This window comes from Trichoplusia ni, chromosome 22 (genome assembly GCF_003590095.1).
Source record: "Trichoplusia ni isolate ovarian cell line Hi5 chromosome 22, tn1, whole genome shotgun sequence".
Taxonomy (NCBI): domain Eukaryota; kingdom Metazoa; phylum Arthropoda; class Insecta; order Lepidoptera; family Noctuidae; genus Trichoplusia; species Trichoplusia ni.
The window spans coordinates 162256-184319 of NC_039499.1; the positions used below are offsets into that span (position 1 = coordinate 162256).

The 22064-nt window shown below is 44.9% G+C and overlaps 2 protein-coding genes across 4 annotated transcripts; one reads left to right on the plus strand and one right to left on the minus strand.

Moving 5' to 3' along the window:
• Positions 1–57: 57 nt before the first annotated feature.
• On the plus strand, positions 58–9410 carry LOC113504410 (hemicentin-2-like). 3 transcript variants are annotated; one of them, XM_026886669.1, is made up of 16 exons: positions 58–633; positions 853–970; positions 1359–1555; positions 2826–2963; positions 4139–4342; positions 4580–4758; positions 5152–5302; positions 5619–5761; positions 6048–6207; positions 6527–6751; positions 6964–7145; positions 7357–7546; positions 7841–8023; positions 8241–8560; positions 8636–8968; positions 9052–9410. In XM_026886669.1, the coding sequence occupies exons 1-16, from the start codon at positions 555–557 to the stop codon at positions 9112–9114; spliced, it is 2865 nt and encodes a 954-aa protein (XP_026742470.1). In that variant the 5' UTR covers positions 58–554; the 3' UTR covers positions 9115–9410. The 3 variants fall into 3 exon arrangements, with proteins under 3 accessions (XP_026742470.1, XP_026742471.1, XP_026742472.1); XM_026886670.1 differs by having other exon boundaries at positions 1362–1555; XM_026886671.1 differs by having other exon boundaries at positions 8636–9410.
• A 183-nt stretch (positions 9411–9593) lies between these two features.
• On the minus strand, positions 9594–22048 carry LOC113504413 (nuclear pore complex protein Nup154). Its single transcript, XM_026886674.1, has 25 exons — positions 21854–22048; positions 21599–21739; positions 21333–21489; positions 20963–21196; positions 20576–20757; positions 20069–20340; positions 19763–19894; positions 19468–19595; positions 19115–19312; positions 18753–18895; positions 18449–18623; positions 17993–18360; positions 17777–17915; positions 17578–17692; positions 17237–17393; positions 16997–17083; positions 16461–16648; positions 16037–16184; positions 15775–15868; positions 15343–15523; positions 14760–14994; positions 14310–14544; positions 13920–14040; positions 13390–13570; positions 9594–9784 (listed from the first exon to the last, which is right to left on the minus strand). Exons 2-25 carry the CDS (start codon positions 21737–21739, stop codon positions 9713–9715), a joined length of 4083 nt encoding a protein of 1360 aa, XP_026742475.1. The 5' UTR covers positions 21854–22048; the 3' UTR covers positions 9594–9712.
• Between the last annotated feature and the right edge of the window lie 16 nt (positions 22049–22064).

The following is a 22064-nucleotide window of genomic DNA, read 5'->3' on the forward strand; positions in this document are numbered from 1 at the left end:
TTTATCACAAGTAGGATGTTAGACTGCTCCTTTATTTTACATGCAGTAAGTCAAATTGGTCTGACTGATATGGACTCTTTGTCCTCACTGTAACTGTTATATCGCGCTGTATATTATAATTTACGCGGTCATTGGTCATTGCGGATAACAAGTGCACACAAAGGCGAATAAAGGGTTAGCGCAGCTCACGCCGGAAGCAACACAACTACTAAAATAAAATGTGTTTGTACAGTAAATAAATCCAGATGAAGTGACCCAATTGTTTTGACCTCCCCAATTAAAAAGTGTAAGGTAAATGATGGTTCGGCTGGCAGGCAGGGCGGGCGTGACGTCAGGCGCGGGGCCGGGCGCTCCGGAAGCGTGCGGGCCCGCGTGCGCCGGCCGGTAGCGGAGTCCCGAGCTCCCTGGACCGGCGATAGCGTTATTGCGGCCGAGCGCGCCAATTGAAACGCGTGTCCGTTGCGCCCAATCGGGACGTGCCCTCTTCGACTAGTGGAATTTCGGACTACGATTTTAGTAATGTGCAATAAATATTAAATAATTTAAGTGTGATAATGAATTGTTTTAGACATTTTACGGTGCTCGTTTTAGTTTTAACAAATAATTTATGTGCTCAAGAAATTTACGAAAAAGGTAAGTCTAAAATCCTTTAGGAATTGGAAATCATCGGAGGAAACGGATTTCAAAGCTATTATATGCCTATTAATTCATAAATTATTCTTATTAAAAATTGCCATCACCCGATGGCAAGTTAACCAAGCTGGATAATTTAAAATCAAGCATAATGTTTCAAAAAGGCACACTTTCTCCTAAGTACAATTTATACTAATCCGAGTGTTTTGGTGGCCACAGTCGAAGCAGTAGTGGGCCACAGTGTGGAGCTGCCGTGTAACACCGCCGCTGAGAAAGCTGACGATAAACTTAATATACTCGCTTGGTACCGGAATGGCTCCGGTACGGCTTTTTACAGGTAATAGTCATTTACTTTGCATATAAGTACTCCTTTACGAATTATTTAAAATGTTATTCGCCTTTTTCAACGGACCATCTTTAGAGCTGGCCATAGATTTATGGTTTACTCAAATATATTTTTACCTTGCCGGTATCGAAGCTGGGACACTTCGTGTAGAGGCACTTATTGCCTAATCCTTTACTTAGAAAAGTAGGCGTAGCTTAGAGATTAGGTCACATTTAACAATCAAATCAAAGTTGGCCTTTTAAGTAACAAATTTTGCGGTGGTTATAACGTTTTTTAATCTTAGCATAAGAGGCAGACAGCATACTGCTTGAACACTTTGTTATCACACCACGTAAAGATTTGTAAATGAGGATTTGAACATGCATTTGGTTTGCATCAGCAGTCGCGATTTGCGCGACGGTAGCAAGAGCACGACGTCGTCTGGCGGCCGATACCGGCTGGTGACGGGCGAGACAGAAGGCGAAGACAAGCTGCAGATAGTCACCGTGCGACCGTCTGACGCGGGAGTGTACACGTGCCTCGCCGACTTCGCAGCCAGTCCTGCGCACAAGACTCACATACAAGTTGTAGTCATCGGTAAGCGCTGATTGCTTGATTTTCACTTGAGGTATAGTTACAACTACGAGAAAACTACATTATTGCAAACTATTCGATTACCACACAACGACAAAAATTGTGTACCAGCAACAGGAATTAGACCGGTTTTAAGAATATAGATTTTCTCGCCACTAAAATGTCGGAGAACGTAAAATAGTTCCTTATGTAGAGTCGTGAAACGCCATGAAGCAAATTAGCAATTCTCAGTTAGCAGGTACCTACAAACATTTGTTAGTTCTACAGGTAAATGTGAGTTCAATGCCAGCGGGTGCAGTCATAAAGATGATTGCAATTTCTAAAATTACCGCAATGCACGGTGTGAAGATCTCGTCTTTATTCGTTGATCTACGTGGCATGTGCCTGACTGCGAAATTGATGCACTTATCTCAATGCAGGGTTATCGTTAAATGAATGATTTGTGAGAAAGATACCGTAGTCAATTCGTAAAATTTTTCGTAAAAGAAAACCAAAAACTAAGGTTAGTAATGTACCTAATTAAAAATAAAACAAATGCATACCTACGTATACATTGCTCAAATAAAGAGGGCCCATGTACGTTTTGACTTTTAAATCATTTTAAGGCAAGTAAAGTAAAATAAACTACCTGAATAGGTTGGCTGAAAACCATCAAAAGCCTTAATTGGCATATTTTCTTCGGCGAAAAACGGAACTTTTTACAATCAGTCCGGGAGATAAGCCTTGTTTTTCCATTTGCAAAGCGTCTGTAACGAGTCAAACTAAAATTTACCTATCCAGCAGAATAGCGGCTCGGTTAATTGGTGCGCACGGCTAATGAGGAAGCTGACAGCGCCGGAACTGTTCGCTCCATTTATTAAACAATTGAGCGTCGTAAACATTACATCATTAATAGAGTATTAATTAGCTAGCTTTATGACTGTACTATTTTAAGAGATGCTAATCCTTTATATAGCGTCAACTATTTTTTTGTTTTGCACGTTCGTTGAACTCTACATTGCATTTAGGAAATTTGAAGAGAGTTTTGAAAGCCAAGTTATTATCCACTCCTTATGAACCTATCTTCCTTTTTTATGAATCGATTGTAAGTTTCTTCGACAAAATATTTATATTTTGACATGTTTGACAAAATATTATATACTCGTAGATATATATATTTTTTTCTGGTAAATATAGTAATTCATCTGCAATAGAGATAAAAATCATACTTTCAGTAATCCAACCCTGAGTTTCTATTGGTACAATTTTATTTAAATCCACCTTCTAATCATAGAACCGCCGTATCACTTGTGGGTAGTCCACGAGAACGGCACACAAGTGGCGAAGGCGAGCGCCGGCGTGAACACCAGCCAGAACGTGGGGCCTTACTACGTGGGAGACACTGTGCATTTAGCCTGCGTCGCGTATGGAGGTAACACATACACGGAAATAATGTTTATTTTTAAACTTTTACAAAAAAGGAGGAGTAATGTGTTTACTGCGTGTGCGTAACAGTGTTTTTCGCATTGCCTTTTGGCATTGGGGTTACTAATAAAGGCTATGGCTTCGATTTCTATCCACCTTTACGAGTTTATTTGATGAGCTTCACTGTCTGTTTTACCATTACACTGTTTTTTGGGTTATTATAAGCTTTGTATGTACATTACTTCCTGGCTGCAGTGCATGAATAATATATGGCGTTAGGATATAGACTAGGATGTGACAATTTACTGAACTTGTAGCAAAACCCAAATTAACCATGATGTATTTTCCTACTCAAGAGTTCCCATCAGATAATTTTCCATCATGGGAAATTGCACCATTAAATGTCATCTTGTTCATTATGACAAGATGTGTCATAAACGATAGTAACTAGAGGTACTTAGTCTCAGTGTGTCTCATAAAGTCTTATGATCTGGTGCCAAACTGCATCGAAGTCATTTGTTAGTAGTTCTTTCGTTATCATCTTTTTTTCTTATTAAGACACTCTTAACGATTCCCGCAGTAAGTACAAGTGTTAGTGAAACACACTACACGTCTCGCACAGGGGTTTGGTCAGGTCAAAGTCAGATGTGCCGCATAATAAATAAAAAATCCAAACCTACTTACCTAAATGAAAATGGAGTAGAAATGAAGTATTTCAGAACATAACCAGTACTACACGGCTGATCAATCCTGCTATGATATAATCCCCGACCTGGGTAATGTAATCGCGGCCTTGACCGCGATGCGCTGAAAATGCACTAGAGTCAGGTACCTAATAGAACACGAGTACGTAAGTGGGTTAGTATGGGGGCCACATACTACGACTCTTTACACACGTAACGCGTCGGTACCGAACGATATTTACTGTAGTAGATAAAATATGCATATACTTACATAATTAAAAATACAATAACAAGGGACAACTGGACACTCGTCCAGGATTTTTACTCCGTTTTGTTGAAGTGTACCAAACTTCCAAAAGACCGATGTTTATTAAACCTGAATTAACACAATACGCACATTAGTCATGGCCTATACGGATTCATTGAAGTAGTCAGGGCGCTAGAACTCATTACCGCATTGTTATAATGTGTTCAGCTAAAACGTATGTAACGCATTCAGGCAAACCGCTGGCATCCCTGTCCTGGTTTACGGAGCAGCGTATCCTGAAGAACACGCAGACGCCGCTCTCGGAGCACCGCGTGCGCAGCGACCTGATCTACGGGCCGCTGCAGCGAGAGGACCACGGCCGAGTGTTCACCTGTTACGCCAAGAACAACGAGAAGACCTCACCGCTATCGATAGACATCACTGTAGATATGTATTGTAAGTATTTGTAAGTTAACGCAATTGAATTAGTTTTCTTTTCTTTTTTATGAGAGATTGGACAAATTTCAGATTTTAAAATAACTTTTGTAGGTACTCAATCCTACTGTTGGGTGAAGGCCTTCCCTTGCCTCTCTTCAAGGTCTCTTCGTTTTCAATTTCTGGCCAAGTTAGCCTCGTGTAACTAACTTTTTATTCAAAAAAAAATTGTAGACAAGAATTGAATTCATTTGTCAGTGCCACCTGACTTGGTGTCCCTACGCAGCGAGGGTCCCGAGTCGGACGGGAACATAGGGCGCGTGCGAGCGGGGGAAGCGCTGTCGTTACAATGCCGCGTGCTTGGCGCGCGCCCCCTGCCGCCCATCGTGTGGCGGCTCGCCGACGCTCAGCTGATCAACTTGGAGCAAAAAATTACCGTGAGTGAAACTGACAGCTCACAGCTGACACCGCTCGGAGTGATTGCTCAACTTGTCACGTTATGATTCATTTCGCGTGTTAGTCATTTATTGATCGATTGTCGAGGTTGTGGCTCTTTCATAGTTCTCTTTTTCATCCATATTGGGATTTAGGTTTAGTAAATAAGTGACGTCACACTTGAATATAATATTGTTTAAAATGTTATTTAAAAAAGTACTTAATCCGGCAGAATATAAAGGCATTTTGAACGGTAGAAAAATTTTCTCAACAATAAACTTCCCCATCTTAAATTGCCACGTAATTAACTTTCCCCATTGAGTCAATTATTTTAATGGCGAAATGATGCGAAAGTATAGTATTGATATTTCTAACTTTTTACTCTAATGATACAGATGGAGCCATCCCAAAGGTTAGTTGCAAGCGAAATTCAGCTGACCATTGACAGGAAATACGATGAGTCACAAATAACGTGTTGTGCGCCGGCGCATCAACGCAACAGCGAGCGATTTGTTTGCGCACAGCCACTACCCCTCACAGTACTATGTAAGTATCCCGATACTAGTAAATAGACAGTTAAAAAAAGCATTTAAAAATATTTTTTCGTGATAGATACATATTAGAACGTCAAACGTCAAATCATATCCGCCCGCAAATTTTAAAATGCATATTTTCGAGCCTTGCTCTAAAAGGTTGTGACCGCAAATGAAAGAAAAAATCTTATTCGATTGAGTGTATCATTACCCGTCACTCAAACAATCAAAACACATTAAGATCTTTTATATGAGTTATATCTACATTAAAATTTTACTTTCATTCTTCTTTTTGGACCCTGCAATTAAAAACTATTTGATGATTGCAGATCCTCCAATTTTGGAGATCGTTGTGGAGACTGATGCAGAATTAAATAACAACACTCTGGCTGTTGTCAAAGGGTCCAATTTGTCTCTGGCGTGTAATTATCAAGCTAACCCGTCCATCTATGAGTTGTTTTGGTTTCATGAGGTTGGTACTTACCACAGATACTACTTACAAATTATATAGACATCACATTTGCTTTTAATTTTTTAGATTACGCTTTTTTGGAATACAACTTGACTATTATAATGAGCCCAAGATTAAATTCTATTACCGAGCGATTTTGGGCCAAATTCTGTGAAATGGCTATTTATCACACACAAATTTTAAAAGGAATTTTTTGAAGCATACCCTTAGTTCTTAGTACCACACATACACAAAAGGTTAGCAAGTTCGTTACCGCACGTTAACAAATACATAATATATGTTTTAGAACGACATGGTACTTAATGCTGGGCTAGACGGTCGAGACAAGATCCAGCCCGTGCTGGAGTTGAAACAAGCGAGCGAGGAGGACGCCGGCGAGTACGCGTGCGTCGCGAACAACAACGAGGGTTCCACGTATAGCGACCCCATCGTCATTGATATTACTTGTAAGTAACTTTTATTTTACCCTATGCTAGCCTATATACAACTCAATAAACAGCATTTAACATGTGTTGGAAGTCACTGCACAGGTAATTTCACTTGCAATAAGAACGAGTTTTGATTTAATCGAATAAAAAAAGATCTGGTAATCGACAATGGAGATAACTGGGACTATGCTAGGTCAACCGCGAACGATGCTGGTAACATCGGATCGCTCCTTGATCTTAGTATCGTTCTATAGTGCAATTTGTCGACTTAAAAGTAAATAATCATCAAAAGTTTGGTAGTGTAGGTACTGATATCAAAACTATTACTAATTTACAGATCCAGCTTTCTGCGAAGAGGAGGGTATAGTTGAATATGGGCTGGGTCAGGACGAGTCTATGAACATAACATGCAACGTTAAGGCTAACCCTAAGCCGATGTCCTACCGATGGCTGGTCGTCCACGATGCGGTGAACATCACTACCTTGAAGGACCAACCCCAAGACATAGTGGAAACAACAGACGCAGTTCTCACTTACGAACGAAGAAATGGAACTTCTTTTAGTAAGTGATGGAGTTTAAACATAGCGGATTTACAGCTTATTCATTTGATATATACGCCCAGCGATGACTTGGGAACATCCCATAGAAGAATTTTAAATTCTGGATTAACTGGCTTTGAACATATTTGAATGACATATTCTACGGTGTGATATAAATAATACCATAATTCAGTTTTTTATAACAAGAATAAAATATCTTCATATTCATTTCAGGTACAATATTCTGTTGGGGACAAAACGAAGTACCTACAAAAGGGTTACTAAACACCCCGTGCACGTTCCTGGTTACTAACGAAACGAAGCCACGTCCGCCGACCAATTGCGAGGCTAAGAAGAATGATATGAACGAAATAACTGTCACTTGTGAAAAAGGGCACAATGGTGGATTACCGCAGGTAGAATCTATCAATTTGGTATAAAGGAAATAAACTTTAAGTATTAGTGTTTAAGATTGAAATTACATTTTTATCAAATTATGACATGTTGATTTGTTAAACGAAAGACTAACAACCATCGCGAACCAATCTAGCGCTTGACATGAATAAATACTTTTGTATACGGGGGTGAATAATTTGTGATATTTTACATTTCCACCCTATGTTTCAGAAGTTCAAGTTCACTGTTCAACCAATGGATTCTGAAGAGGAGCTGGTATCAATAATTAACTCTGAACCAAAATTTATGGTGGAAGAACCTAGTCATGATGAATACAAATTTGTGATATTAGCTTTTAACGATAAAGGGGAGAGTCAGGTCGTTGAAATTGACAAAGACAGCATAGTGAGTGAGGAAGAACGTAAGTTTCAAAATGTCAAATTAAAAAAATAAAATAAAACATTTGTGTGTCGAAACGATTTCATAAGTCACAAATATTCCTTAAGTTTAAATTTTGCCTCTATTAAATACTGTCAAACGAGGAAAACTTCTCAGTTTCTCAAATATTTTCCCGGTTTTCTTTAAATACATAAAGTGTTTTATTAATAGGTATATAACTATCCTATCCCTTAAATATATTGTCAAACTGCACGAAACTCACTCACGCTCATATTTGCCCACGATATGTAACAGCTATTGACATCATGTTATGCAGCTCCTGAGGTGACAGTGAGTAGTGTGAAGAACATAACGACGCTAGCGTTAGCGCTGTGCGGCGGCGTGGCGCTGGTGGCGCTGGCGGCGTGCGGCCTCGTGCTGTGCACGTACGAGAGGACCGCGCGCCTGGACCTGCCGCGCGACAGGGCTGACCCGCCGCTCTGCGCGTATAACACGGAGGGTACGTTATACAGCGTGCATTGTTACTAGATGGATGCTTTCTATTTAATCATTTCTTTTATTATGATATTTTTATTTACATATGATAACCCCATCATCGCTTAGAAAGTAGCCAAGGGCACTATAAACGAACCGTTACCTCCATACATATTTTACTTGACTTTATTCAAAAAGGTAAAAAAAATACACGATAAAATATTAGTCACCCATTTTTCCAGAATCAAACTGCGAAACGTATCACGACAGCGATGAGGGCAGCGAGTGTAACGTCAGACGAACCGGATCGTTCCGGCGCGCTGTGTCACGTCATCCTTCGAGAAACTTCGACGTGAGACGAACCAGTTCGTTCCACTCGGCGCGCTACATGCAAGACATGGCCGAACAGGAGAACATCAAGTGTAGCGACATGTCCCGCCACGCGAACAGCTGTAGGGTACACTCACTGCAAAATATTAACAGGAAGAGAGAAATGGATGCGTTGTGCGATCATTTGGTGTTGCATCTCCCTCCAGAAACAAATTACAATGTTTCAAGACCGGTAAAACATTTAAATAACTAATAATATTCGTTTGTTTTCCTAGTTTCAGGTTACACGTTTTTTTTTTGTTTCCAGATGAATACGTTTTACACTATGCCAAGAAAGATGCGACAAAAGCTGGCAAAGGAGCTGAGCGACGAAACCTCTGAAATAACACAAAATTCAGATGGGTTTTCGTTGCCACCTCCACCGGACGAATTCGGTACTTACCGCGCGGGTACTAGAATTAAAGATATACCAGTAAAGTCAACACCTACTTATACTACAGTCATAAGGAAGAACTCGACGGGAAGGGATCCCACCAAGCAACAATACAGTAGTGGCATGTCTCCCATGAACACGGTGGGCGTGCCCACGGTGAGCGGCGGCGTGTACTCGTACCCCGACGACGACCACACCGGACACCAGGTAACTACCAACCCCTTCGATGAAGACTCCTCTTAGTACACTCACTCATTGACCATTAATATCAAACTTTTGTAATTTTAAAGGACACGCTGAGTTCTACTGGTGTCTACCAAACTTATTTCACCCCTAGAGAATCTGGATTGTAAATAATAGAATAATTTATTTGATCAAATTAAATGTTAGATCTCATGAAGCATTTTGATACGACTCAGTTGATACAAGGTACAGAAATAAAAAGGTGTTACTGTTCTTGAATCATTATCGTTTATTTACAAAAATAGAAACCATTCTCATAGTGTCTTTTCGATGCATAATCCCATTTATTTTTACAATTATGCACATGATTCTACCTTTTTTGTACATTAGACATAATTTTATAAAAAGAAAATGATGTCACTGCCATTTCAAATTTTATGTTTGCAGGCAATAGTTTTAATATATTAGCAAATTATATAATTAATTACTGTATGACTTTTTTATGTTTAGTAATTTATGAAAATATAAAATTTTATGTCAGTCAATGTATTTTTATTACAATTCCCTAAAATGTCCAAAATGTGAATACTATTTCAAACAGGATGCGGATATAACAATTATATTGCATGCACACATGCTAAGGAGTCCAACACAACCAAAAACAATTTAAGTTTAACAATTTGGTAAGCTCTCGGTTTTGTATTACGTAATGTTCTCATAATTATGTAGACTTAAGAGGATACCTTACTCTAATAACTATATCTATATTCAATCCATGCGGTCCAAGTGCGCCTGCGCCACTGACAGACGGTCGATCAGACGTTGAGTGTTAGGCCTCGCCTGCAATGGAATATTTGCTTGTGAAACTTACACTACAGTGCTACATTTTTAGAGCGAGAAAAGAAAAATATTTTTTATCGTCATGTCGTCTGTAACAACTTAACCGTGTGTGTGTGTGCGCGCGGGTGGGTGAGTGTGTGTGTGTGTGCCAGTGAGTGCCAGTGTGTGCATGTGTGTGTGTGTACCTGCAGCGCGGAGAGCGCGGCCTCGTGCAGGTCCTTACACCGCGCGAGCGCGCGGCGGCGCAGCGCTACCGGCTGTATGTGTGTGTGTACCTGCAGCGCGGAGAGCGCGGCCTCGTGCAGGTCCTTACACCGCGCGAGCGCGCGGCGGCGCAGCGCTACCGGCTGTATGTGTGTGTGTACCTGCAGCGCGGAGAGCGCGGCCTCGTGCAGGTCCTTACACCGCGCGAGCGCGCGGCGGCGCAGCGCTACCGGCTGTATGTGTGTGTGTACCTGCAGCGCGGAGAGCGCGGCCTCGTGCAGGTCCTTACACCGCGCGAGCGCGCGGCGGCGCAGCGCTACCGGCTGTATGTGTGTGTGTACCTGCAGCGCGGAGAGCGCGGCCTCGTGCAGGTCCTTACACCGCGCGAGCGCGCGGCGGCGCAGCGCTACCGGCTGTATGTGTGTGTGTACCTGCAGCGCGGAGAGCGCGGCCTCGTGCAGGTCCTTACACCGCGCGAGCGCGCGGCGGCGCAGCGCTACCGGCTGTATGTGTGTGTGTACCTGCAGCGCGGAGAGCGCGGCCTCGTGCAGGTCCTTACACCGCGCGAGCGCGCGGCGGCGCAGCGCTACCGGCTGTATGTGTGTGTGTACCTGCAGCGCGGAGAGCGCGGCCTCGTGCAGGTCCTTACACCGCGCGAGCGCGCGGCGGCGCAGCGCTACCGGCTGTATGTGTGTGTGTACCTGCAGCGCGGAGAGCGCGGCCTCGTGCAGGTCCTTACACCGCGCGAGCGCGCGGCGGCGCAGCGCTACCGGCTGTATGTGTGTGTGTACCTGCAGCGCGGAGAGCGCGGCCTCGTGCAGGTCCTTACACCGCGCGAGCGCGCGGCGGCGCAGCGCTACCGGCTGTATGTGTGTGTGTACCTGCAGCGCGGAGAGCGCGGCCTCGTGCAGGTCCTTACACCGCGCGAGCGCGCGGCGGCGCAGCGCTACCGGCTGTATGTGTGTGTGTACCTGCAGCGCGGAGAGCGCGGCCTCGTGCAGGTCCTTACACCGCGCGAGCGCGCGGCGGCGCAGCGCTACCGGCTGTATGTGTGTGTGTACCTGCAGCGCGGAGAGCGCGGCCTCGTGCAGGTCCTTACACCGCGCGAGCGCGCGGCGGCGCAGCGCTACCGGCTGTATGTGTGTGTGTACCTGCAGCGCGGAGAGCGCGGCCTCGTGCAGGTCCTTACACCGCGCGAGCGCGCGGCGGCGCAGCGCTACCGGCTGTATGTGTGTGTGTACCTGCAGCGCGGAGAGCGCGGCCTCGTGCAGGTCCTTACACCGCGCGAGCGCGCGGCGGCGCAGCGCTACCGGCTGTATGTGTGTGTGTACCTGCAGCGCGGAGAGCGCGGCCTCGTGCAGGTCCTTACACCGCGCGAGCGCGCGGCGGCGCAGCGCTACCGGCTGTATGTGTGTGTGTACCTGCAGCGCGGAGAGCGCGGCCTCGTGCAGGTCCTTACACCGCGCGAGCGCGCGGCGGCGCAGCGCTACCGGCTGTATGTGTGTGTGTACCTGCAGCGCGGAGAGCGCGGCCTCGTGCAGGTCCTTACACCGCGCGAGCGCGCGGCGGCGCAGCGCTACCGGCTGTATGTGTGTGTGTACCTGCAGCGCGGAGAGCGCGGCCTCGTGCAGGTCCTTACACCGCGCGAGCGCGCGGCGGCGCAGCGCTACCGGCTGTATGTGTGTGTGTACCTGCAGCGCGGAGAGCGCGGCCTCGTGCAGGTCCTTACACCGCGCGAGCGCGCGGCGGCGCAGCGCTACCGGCTGTATGTGTGTGTGTACCTGCAGCGCGGAGAGCGCGGCCTCGTGCAGGTCCTTACACCGCGCGAGCGCGCGGCGGCGCAGCGCTACCGGCTGTATGTGTGTGTGTACCTGCAGCGCGGAGAGCGCGGCCTCGTGCAGGTCCTTACACCGCGCGAGCGCGCGGCGGCGCAGCGCTACCGGCTGTATGTGTGTGTGTACCTGCAGCGCGGAGAGCGCGGCCTCGTGCAGGTCCTTACACCGCGCGAGCGCGCGGCGGCGCAGCGCTACCGGCTGTATGTGTGTGTGTACCTGCAGCGCGGAGAGCGCGGCCTCGTGCAGGTCCTTACACCGCGCGAGCGCGCGGCGGCGCAGCGCTACCGGCTGTATGTGTGTGTGTACCTGCAGCGCGGAGAGCGCGGCCTCGTGCAGGTCCTTACACCGCGCGAGCGCGCGGCGGCGCAGCGCTACCGGCTGTATGTGTGTGTGTACCTGCAGCGCGGAGAGCGCGGCCTCGTGCAGGTCCTTACACCGCGCGAGCGCGCGGCGGCGCAGCGCTACCGGCTGTATGTGTGTGTGTACCTGCAGCGCGGAGAGCGCGGCCTCGTGCAGGTCCTTACACCGCGCGAGCGCGCGGCGGCGCAGCGCTACCGGCTGTATGTGTGTGTGTACCTGCAGCGCGGAGAGCGCGGCCTCGTGCAGGTCCTTACACCGCGCGAGCGCGCGGCGGCGCAGCGCTACCGGCTGCATGTGTGTGTGTACCTGCAGCGCGGAGAGCGCGGCCTCGTGCAGGTCCTTACACCGCGCGAGCGCGCGGCGGCGCAGCGCTACCGGCTGTATGTGTGTGTGTACCTGCAGCGCGGAGAGCGCGGCCTCGTGCAGGTCCTTACACCGCGCGAACGCGCGGCGGCGCAGCGCTACCGGCTGTATGTGTGTGTGTACCTGCAGCGCGGAGAGCGCGGCCTCGTGCAGGTCCTTACACCGCGCGAGCGCGCGGCGGCGCAGCGCTACCGGCTGTATGTGTGTGTGTACCTGCAGCGCGGAGAGCGCGGCCTCGTGCAGGTCCTTACACCGCGCGAGCGCGCGGCGGCGCAGCGCTACCGGCTGTATGTGTGTGTGTACCTGCAGCGCGGAGAGCGCGGCCTCGTGCAGGTCCTTACACCGCGCGAGCGCGCGGCGGCGCAGCGCTACCGGCTGTATGTGTGTGTGTACCTGCAGCGCGGAGAGCGCGGCCTCGTGCAGGTCCTTACACCGCGCGAGCGCGCGGCGGCGCAGCGCTACCGGCTGTATGTGTGTGTGTACCTGCAGCGCGGAGAGCGCGGCCTCGTGCAGGTCCTTACACCGCGCGAGCGCGCGGCGGCGCAGCGCTACCGGCTGTATGTGTGTGTGTACCTGCAGCGCGGAGAGCGCGGCCTCGTGCAGGTCCTTACACCGCGCGAGCGCGCGGCGGCGCAGCGCTACCGGCTGTATGTGTGTGTGTACCTGCAGCGCGGAGAGCGCGGCCTCGTGCAGGTCCTTACACCGCGCGAGCGCGCGGCGGCGCAGCGCTACCGGCTGTATGTGTGTGTGTACCTGCAGCGCGGAGAGCGCGGCCTCGTGCAGGTCCTTACACCGCGCGAGCGCGCGGCGGCGCAGCGCTACCGGCTGTATGTGTGTGTGTACCTGCAGCGCGGAGAGCGCGGCCTCGTGCAGGTCCTTACACCGCGCGAGCGCGCGGCGGCGCAGCGCTACCGGCAGCGGCGCCAGCTCCGCGCGCGCCACGTCCAGCAGCAGCGCGGCGCAGCGGCACACGTGAGACTCGTCGCCGCAGCCCAGCCACACGCGCTCATTCACGCTCACGAGCCTGCACACAATCATACATTTGCATACTGAAGGGAGTCCCGGCAAACCAAATAATTTAGGAGTCGTGTGCGTATTGTATATAGCGCTTGCTAAAAACGGTAAAGGAAACCATCGTGCATCAACCAAAAACAGGGGAAAGAGGATATCGCACACGCGCCCGTGCAGTTGATGACGATACAAGTTGCGGCCCTTTTAAAGTTCATCGAAAGACAGCGGATGAGGTGCGTTTGCTATTGCGGGATAAGAGTGCTAGTTGATATGGGGTCGCCAGACAAATATTGTATTATTTGCTACAAATGATAAAGTTGTAAATAGTTGTAATAAATAACACCTTAATAAATGTTACATACTTGATGTAGATGTCCAGCACCTGCTCTAGTGACACGCCGATATTTAAAATTGTTCTAAACACCATTCCTCTATCTGCTTGTAGCTTACAACTCATTATTTCTAGTTGACGGACAATGAAATCTGAAATAAAGCATCTCGTATTAGAGTCGGGGGTCCGATGCCCGTGAAGGACAAAGTGGGATCACGAATAATTGACTTGAGTCTGGCTGTCTTTGTGCATGTGACTTGAATTGAATGTTTGTGAAACCCTCCGCGACTCAAGGATTAAATTCCTTAATATATCTAAACCAGGTTACATAAAATTTAAGCTTTTTTTTCTTGAACATTGTGTTTCTGACTGAAAGACTGTTTTTTTATTATTCCTAAATCATAAACATGATTAGACTTACATAATGGGAAACAGTGCCCGGTGTTAACATAATCCCTGCCGAGAGTGGTCAGCTTGCTGAGTACGGATGCGAGTCGCTCGTCAGGCGTCGGCAGGCTCCTCGCAACGGCCTCTGCTTCGGCCAGGATATTCGTCCAGATGTTTTCGACGAGCAAAGCGTCGTTATGGCCAGAGCACTGCACAATTGCTAACTTGCACTCCCATAGGTTGAAACGATCAGCATATTCTTCGTAAAGCTGAAAAACATTATAATATTGATACATGTTTAGGTATTCAGCTAAAATCTAATAAGGTTGCTTAAATAGTTTTGGGAGATAGCGCACTTTCCATTTCCACAATTCTACTAGTCAATGCAGACGGAGAATGCAGTTAAATGGTAATCAGCAACTGTAACTGTAGGTCATAGCCGACGACGCATAGGCGGCAGTAGTTACCGCTGGTGTGTGCGTACCTGCGTGATCTCGAGCAGCTCGTCGTCGAGGCGCTGCAGCAGCTGGCGGTGCGGCTGCAGCGGCGGCGGCAGCGCGCGCGCGGCGGCCCGCACGGCGGCCTGCACGCGCGCCACCTCGCCCGCCTCCTCCAGGCGCCGCAGCAGCTCGCCGCCGCCGCCGCCGCCGCCCGCGCCGCGCACGCACACCACGCCCGCCGACAGCCACGACATGCGCTGCGCCAGCGTCGCGCCAGACCTGCGCGGCGACACATCACGGTTGGAAAATTTAACTTCCCAACTTTTACCACCACCAATCCATATTGACGTTTTGTTGATGGAATATTATTTCAAATTCTGTTTTGAACGTTAAATATGAAGGTTTTATTAGGGTTTTTTCGTCAAAAGATTGGTACATAGCTCAATATGGGCTATAGTACACCACTGAAACTAAATTAAGATATAAATATCTACCAGAAATTAAATATACCACACGAAAACTGTTATCATAAAACCTTGAAAACTACTTTTCAAATTATATAACCGATAGATATTGACCAAAGATAATATTGAATTGTACGATAACAAGATCTCAAAGCTAACTGACCCGGGCCTGGTGGCGAGTCCCTCGAGCACGTTGGCGGCGGCGAGGTGGTCGCCGCTCTTCTCGAGCACCTTCCACAGCAGGTCCAGCAGCGTGAGCGCGGCGCCCGCGCCCGCCGAGCGCGCCGCCGCCGCCAGGTACGTGCGCAGCGAGCCCGGCGGCGCGCGGCCCAGCGACAGCAGCTCTGACACATCGTATGACATCACCGACGTGCAAGTCGCAATAATACAATAAAATTTAGACTAAGAAAATATGTTGTCCTCTTCCGCAAACTGAGAAGTCTAATCTCAATACACCTAACTCGATAATTAGACTTTCGCAAAACAAAACACAACGTATAAGTAGCTCACGGTTTGGCGTCCATTTGAACTCAAGACTAATTCGGTGACAATTGTTTTAATGTTATATAGTATAATATACACAAAAGATTTTTACCTGATCCCAAATTCTTCGACACCAGCCACTCATACACAGCTACATGTAAAAGTTCGTCATCTCGAGAAAGACATTCCCACACTAATTTTCGTCCCTGCGAAACAATCATGCGAAAATTTATTCAAGATCTACCTACTGACTTAGAACTTATTAAAAACAAATTAACATACAATGTTGTCTTAGTATGTCGACAACCCAGTTTAATAGTAAAGCTCTATTTAAAAGTGATGTACAACTTGTTTTGATATTTCATAATGTGTACCTGGTAATTAGCGTCTGCCGGGGACATGGTAAGCATGGAGTCGTTGGTTGGCTGCGAGCGCAGCGGCGAGGGCTCGCTGGTGGTGGCCTCTGCGCTGCGCTCGTACAGGCGCTCCAGCGCTGAACACACCTCGCGGTATATCTCCATTCTACACGACACATACCAACATTACAAGACGTCATGTTATTGTAAAAACAGACTAGTTGCTTAATGGGGAAGAATGTAGGAGAGAAAGTATTGTCACAGTTTTTTTATGACAGATCAACAAGAACTTATAAATTAATTGATATTATAAAAAAAAAATAGAGACATAATTGACTAGATTTTTCAAATAACTGAACATGTCAATTTATACCTTCATTCACGACACAATAACAATTTATATTTTAAAGCTTCATATTTCTGAACTAAACATGTATTTTACCTTCTGTAGTATATAAAATGTCCCTCTCTATCCTGTGAAGGCTGGTCGCTCTTATAATAGTGAACAGCTTTATCTTGCGGGTCCAGTTTAGAGGCACAGGCCACGCACAACTCCACAACACCGGTGTAAAAGCCCGCCGACACCAGCTTGGCACAAACCAATGGTAGATTGACGTTTGGTGCCACATCCTGTCAAAACAACATTTTTATAGTTGTAAAAATTAAAAATAGTACATGGCGAGAGAAATGTTTTAAATATATCTATACTAATATATAAAGCTTAAGAGTTTGTTTGTTTGTTTGAACGCGCTAATCTCAGGAACTACTGGTTCAAATTGATTTTTTTTGTGTTGAATAGACTATTCATAGAGGAAGGTTTTAGGCTATAAACCATTACGCTGCGACTAATAGGAGTGAAGATACAATGGCAAATGTGGAAGAAACATGGCAGATATAAATCGTAACTTAAATCTTCTAACCACGCGGACGAAGTCGCGGGCTACAGCTAGTTTGATATAAAACTAAAAGTTAACTTACTTTACACAACTTTAGAGCATGTTGAAGCATTTCTTCTCTCTCAGCCGGATTCTTTTGTTGCTTCGCGAATATTAATAATTCGTTGGCCTTAAAACACAATTTTTTATTACTATTGTTATTCTTCTTCTATACGAAACAAAGGACCACCGTTCATGGTCGTCCTTTGTTTCGTCCGTTCAAAATCGAACAATTTTTTTGATGTCTTTGCTACTTATTAAATCGGTTTCCTTTAAACATTACCTTAGAACAAGTAGCATCTTCTTGTCTATACAAAGTAGGACAGAGTTGTCTCAGCTTCTGTGAAATGCCGTCCACCGAGGCGTTGTCCCTCAAGTAACCAGCGACTAGAGATCCGAGAAGTAAACATGCTACTTCTTGACCACCTACTAATAATTCCCTGAAATAAATACACTTGCTGCTTTAAATAATACATATAAGAAAGATAGATAAGTATGATTAGTAATAAGAGCTTTATGATCAGTTAATGGAATGATACCAATAATTTTAAATCTTTGATGCTTGAAAAATATTTTCTAAGATTATTTTTTGATTACATACTGTAAATATAAAACGCGACTTACCTAAAACTAGCAGCCTGCAATGCATTTTGTTGATCAGGTGGAAGACTAGCGGCTATCACATGAAACTGATGTTCGCAGAGAACTTTCCATAAGCTTAACATTTCAATCGCCATTGCTAAAATTAAATAAAACAAATACATATATATTTAGCCAGCCGAAAGAAGATAATTTGACTAGATTTTTTAATTAATTTACTCACTTATAAATAGTTTGAGAGCCTGCAAAGAAGCGTGCTCGTCGGAATGCGGAGGAGCCAATGTTCTTTGCATAAAGGCGGATACGCGTTGGAGTTTTTGAACTATGTAAGCACAATCTTCGCCTGTCACTCTGCTACTCATCTGTACAGACAAAGTAAGTTATAAATAAAAAGCTACTTATTAAAAAAAGTCAGAAAAAAGTGGAGAGAATTACTTACGAACTCTTTGCGATCAGGTGATTGAGAAACGGAAACACATTTGAGGTTCCATATCGGAGCCAAGATTCTGCCAATGTATATGTATAGACCATTATGCTTCGCGGTATACTCTACTGGAGGTACGAAATTAGGATCTCTTTGCTGTTGTGTCATGTTCCCAACAAATGATGACTGGTTGAAGCCAGGGCTCATCATACTCTGATGGAAGGGAGACTGAGGCATTAGAGACTGGTTGGGTGAGCCAGGGAAGGACTGGTTCATAGGTGCTTGTTGGTAAGACTGGTTCAGTTTACCCTGTTGTATTTGACCTTGTGGGCCTCTAACTGTCATAGGAGTCGACATCTGGCGTGGTGAGAACTTTGGAGAATCTGTAATTATGACAAAAAAAATATAAAACCTTCTTAGTCCAAAACATCATATGTCACACAGAATTGCACATAAAGATTAAATAGTTACTTATGGAAGGCATTTGCGAAGGTTGTTGGAACATCGGTGACGGTGTCGCCGCCATCTGGTTACCGTACAAAAAGAAAGCGCGCGTCGCCCACTCGCTTATAGATAGGTCGCCGCTGGTTATATCTTCACACGCTAGGTAAAGTGCGCATGCGCAGGCTTGCTCCACGCTGTATAACTGGAATATTTATTGCCATGTTAAAACGAAAACAGGAGTAGTAATACCTTATTAATTATCTATTTTACATAGAGTTAAGCTGATACAATGTTTATCCCTATTGTAACTTGATGATTGTCATGTAAGTACCTGGAAGAAGTCCTTGACGGGATGTGCGTCAGGTCCGCGACAGTCCCGCAGCAGCGCGCGCAGCAGGTCGGGCGCGCCGCCCGCCTCCGCCACGCACGCGCCCGCTGACGTCACCACCGCCCAACGGGACACGCTCCAAACCTCTGGATGATTAATACATTTCGCTTATTTTGAGATACCAAACCCGCTTATTATCAGCTAAACGTAAAATAACATGGCAAGAGCAAGGCAAAAGTGAGAGGAATGAACTGTATGTTAGGCAAAAATTACTTTTAATGCAACAACAAAAACATCTAAGAAGACTGTACATTTATGTACTAAACTTTTGTATATTGTAATTAGAAGCATTTGAAACCACTTACCTTTTTTGGACAGCATTGCTGGTGAGAGATGTTTGGAATGATGATGTGGGAGCGCGGTGAGTGCCCAGGCGGGCCCGTCCAGCGCCAGCAGCGTGTGCGACTCGCTGAAGCTGGCGCCGGCCGCCAGCACGCGCGACAGGCACCACAGCGCCTCCGCCTCGCCGCCGCCGCCCGCAGAACACACCATTACCAAAGACCCTGGAGGAGACCGAACTCGCATGACCATTTTGTACATTTTACACACCCATTAGTGCCTTCAAAGATCCACTAACTTAACGGAATTATGAGTATAAATTGTTTTGTTTTAACTTATCATGCATATTAGCGATATTATATAAATTTCTTGTACTTACCATTCTCATAGACAGCACTATGTACTTGTTTAGGTTTTAGCACTGAAGAGTTAGGCGTGAATCCCGGCGGCAGACGCACATGCAGCAACGTAAGGTAGTGTGGACGCTGGGGACCGTTTTGGTTTGGACTGGAGGAATAGACAAATTGTTATTTACACGAATTGTAGACGTAGGGGACTTAGTTAAGTAACAAATTTTGTGAATTTTCAATTATTGTTACATCCAGCCTCATAAACATGCGTTTTTTTTTTATTTTTATATATTAATCTAAATTATAATCTATAAAAAATCTTACTCTCCATCTCCAGTAGTGAAGTACAATCGGGCTCCTGTTTGGGTAACAGCAACAAGATTCAGATGATCTGACTCTGATTCATCAACAGCAGAGATTGCTACTACTGGCTTGAAGTTTCCAGGTTCCAAAGTCCTGAGTAAAATCAAAAACATCATTTATTGCTAAGAATTCAAAAAGTACAATAAATACTAATAAATTACACCATCACCAAAAGACACTTGGTAATGTTTAAACAACCTAAATAATCTGCTGCAATAATAATAGAATTTTAAAAGATTTTGTGTTTCATACGTATGTTATACTTACTTGACAATTTCAACAGCTGAAGACACAATCTTTCCTTGACTTAGCCTCATGACTCGGCTCAGTCCTTCTCCATCTACGCCCAAATCAAATACTTCTATACAACCTTTTTCACTGAGTGTGTATAGAATATGTCTAGAATTATCTACTTCAATCTTAACTATTGGATCCTCATCATATAAGGCAGCACTGAGGAATGTCGGCACCAGGAATGAGAGAGTACTTGTAGAATGATTTACTTTTTTACAATGTTTACCAAACCAACCCAGTTGAGCCTGAAATAAAGTATTAAACATTTTAAAATAATCTTAGGTCAGATATCAGAAATTGAAAGAAACAATGAGACATGTCATAAATTCATATTTTATTAATACATTAAACAACTGAAAAGAGTGAGTGTAATATCTCTATCTGTGTCTGTATCTTTTAGCTTAAGTTTCACTGAATTAACTTGACTTATTGGACAGGCAAGGTTTTTTAAATTAATAAAACAAAAGTGAAAGGGTTTACCTGGTATGTGATCTCATACAAACATCCATCTTTCCCGCCCATGAAGATCCTGCCTTTAGCAGTAGACTTGACACACATCATCGATATGCCATCAGTTGGCAACACAAATACAGGCTCCGGAACCAGATGTATCTCTTGGAATTCTCCCGACCCATCATTTTTACTAGAGGAAAATGTTACACCTGGAAATTTCAATAGGAATCAATAAACAAGCAACTTTTGCATCATATTATTTATCATAGTCTACTTTCAGATTTAGAAGTAAACAATATGCTAAGTTGGATTCATTTTAATTAGGTAAAATAAGGCCATTACCAAAAATAGACTAAGTCTAATTGACATTTATTGCAAGGTTAGTTTCTATTAATAAAAAATGGTTTTGCTTACCTAAGACTACTATTTCAACTGTTGTTGTGAGAACTAATAAATATTTAACAAAGTTCTGGAATACTCCGGATTTAGGTTTGACTAAGCCCACGCTGACTATTGTTTCTCCTAAACCATCAAAATATGCTACATCACTACCATGCTCAAAGGCCCATACATATATATTGCTGTCTATAGCTAGCCATACTCTGCTGATTTCTGGAAATACTCCCATTAGACAATGGCACTGCATATCTGATAGCTATATTAAGAAAATTATCAAGGCATACACACAATACAGAGAACTAAAACACTAGGTTTACAGTAAAGGTCTCAGAAATGTGGCAGTATGATGTAAATAACAAAGCAAGTTTTTGTTGGAAAAGGATACGAGCAAAGTGTTCCATAATTTCAGGTGGTAAAGGAACTTTATTTAATATCTTCAATTGAGATAAGCTGGGATGATTCACTAGAGCCGCGAGGTTCCTGTAGTCCCCTGCATTGAGACCACTGCATGTTGGACTTCTTTGAGTTGCTATTCCAGTGATCTAAAATTTATAACAATAATTATCTGTTAGTCCTTTTAAATAAAAATGTGGATTTCGGCATCTAACAAGATAAGGTACATAGGCTAATGTTCGAATGCTAAAAACAAACCTCTAAAAACGAAGGGCGCGAATTATCAGCGCTAATATACCGGTCTAGTGTACAACCAGCCAATTCCAACGAATCTAACTGCATTTTGGTGCCGTCCACTGGTCGAGTTGCGTCAATACTATTGTTTATTACACTTGGCATCTATAAACAGCATTATAAAACAATACAAAATTTACACAAAGTTTGGTTTAGTTTTATGTGTATGATTTTTAAGTTTTTAGGTTAGATATCTGTCAAATTTTGACACTATTTTACCTTTATAATGTAAACCGATGAAATTAAAATATGACTACAATTATTAAAGTTAAAAAGCAAAAATTTATTTAAAGCGCAATATAAGTTTTACTTGTTTACAAATAGAGTCTTAAGTATTCAAATAAATAATAAAAGATTATTCAAAAGAGCGCAACGGTTAAGACGTAGACAGTTCGCCAACATAAGCAATCAAATACAGGCCACAGAATAT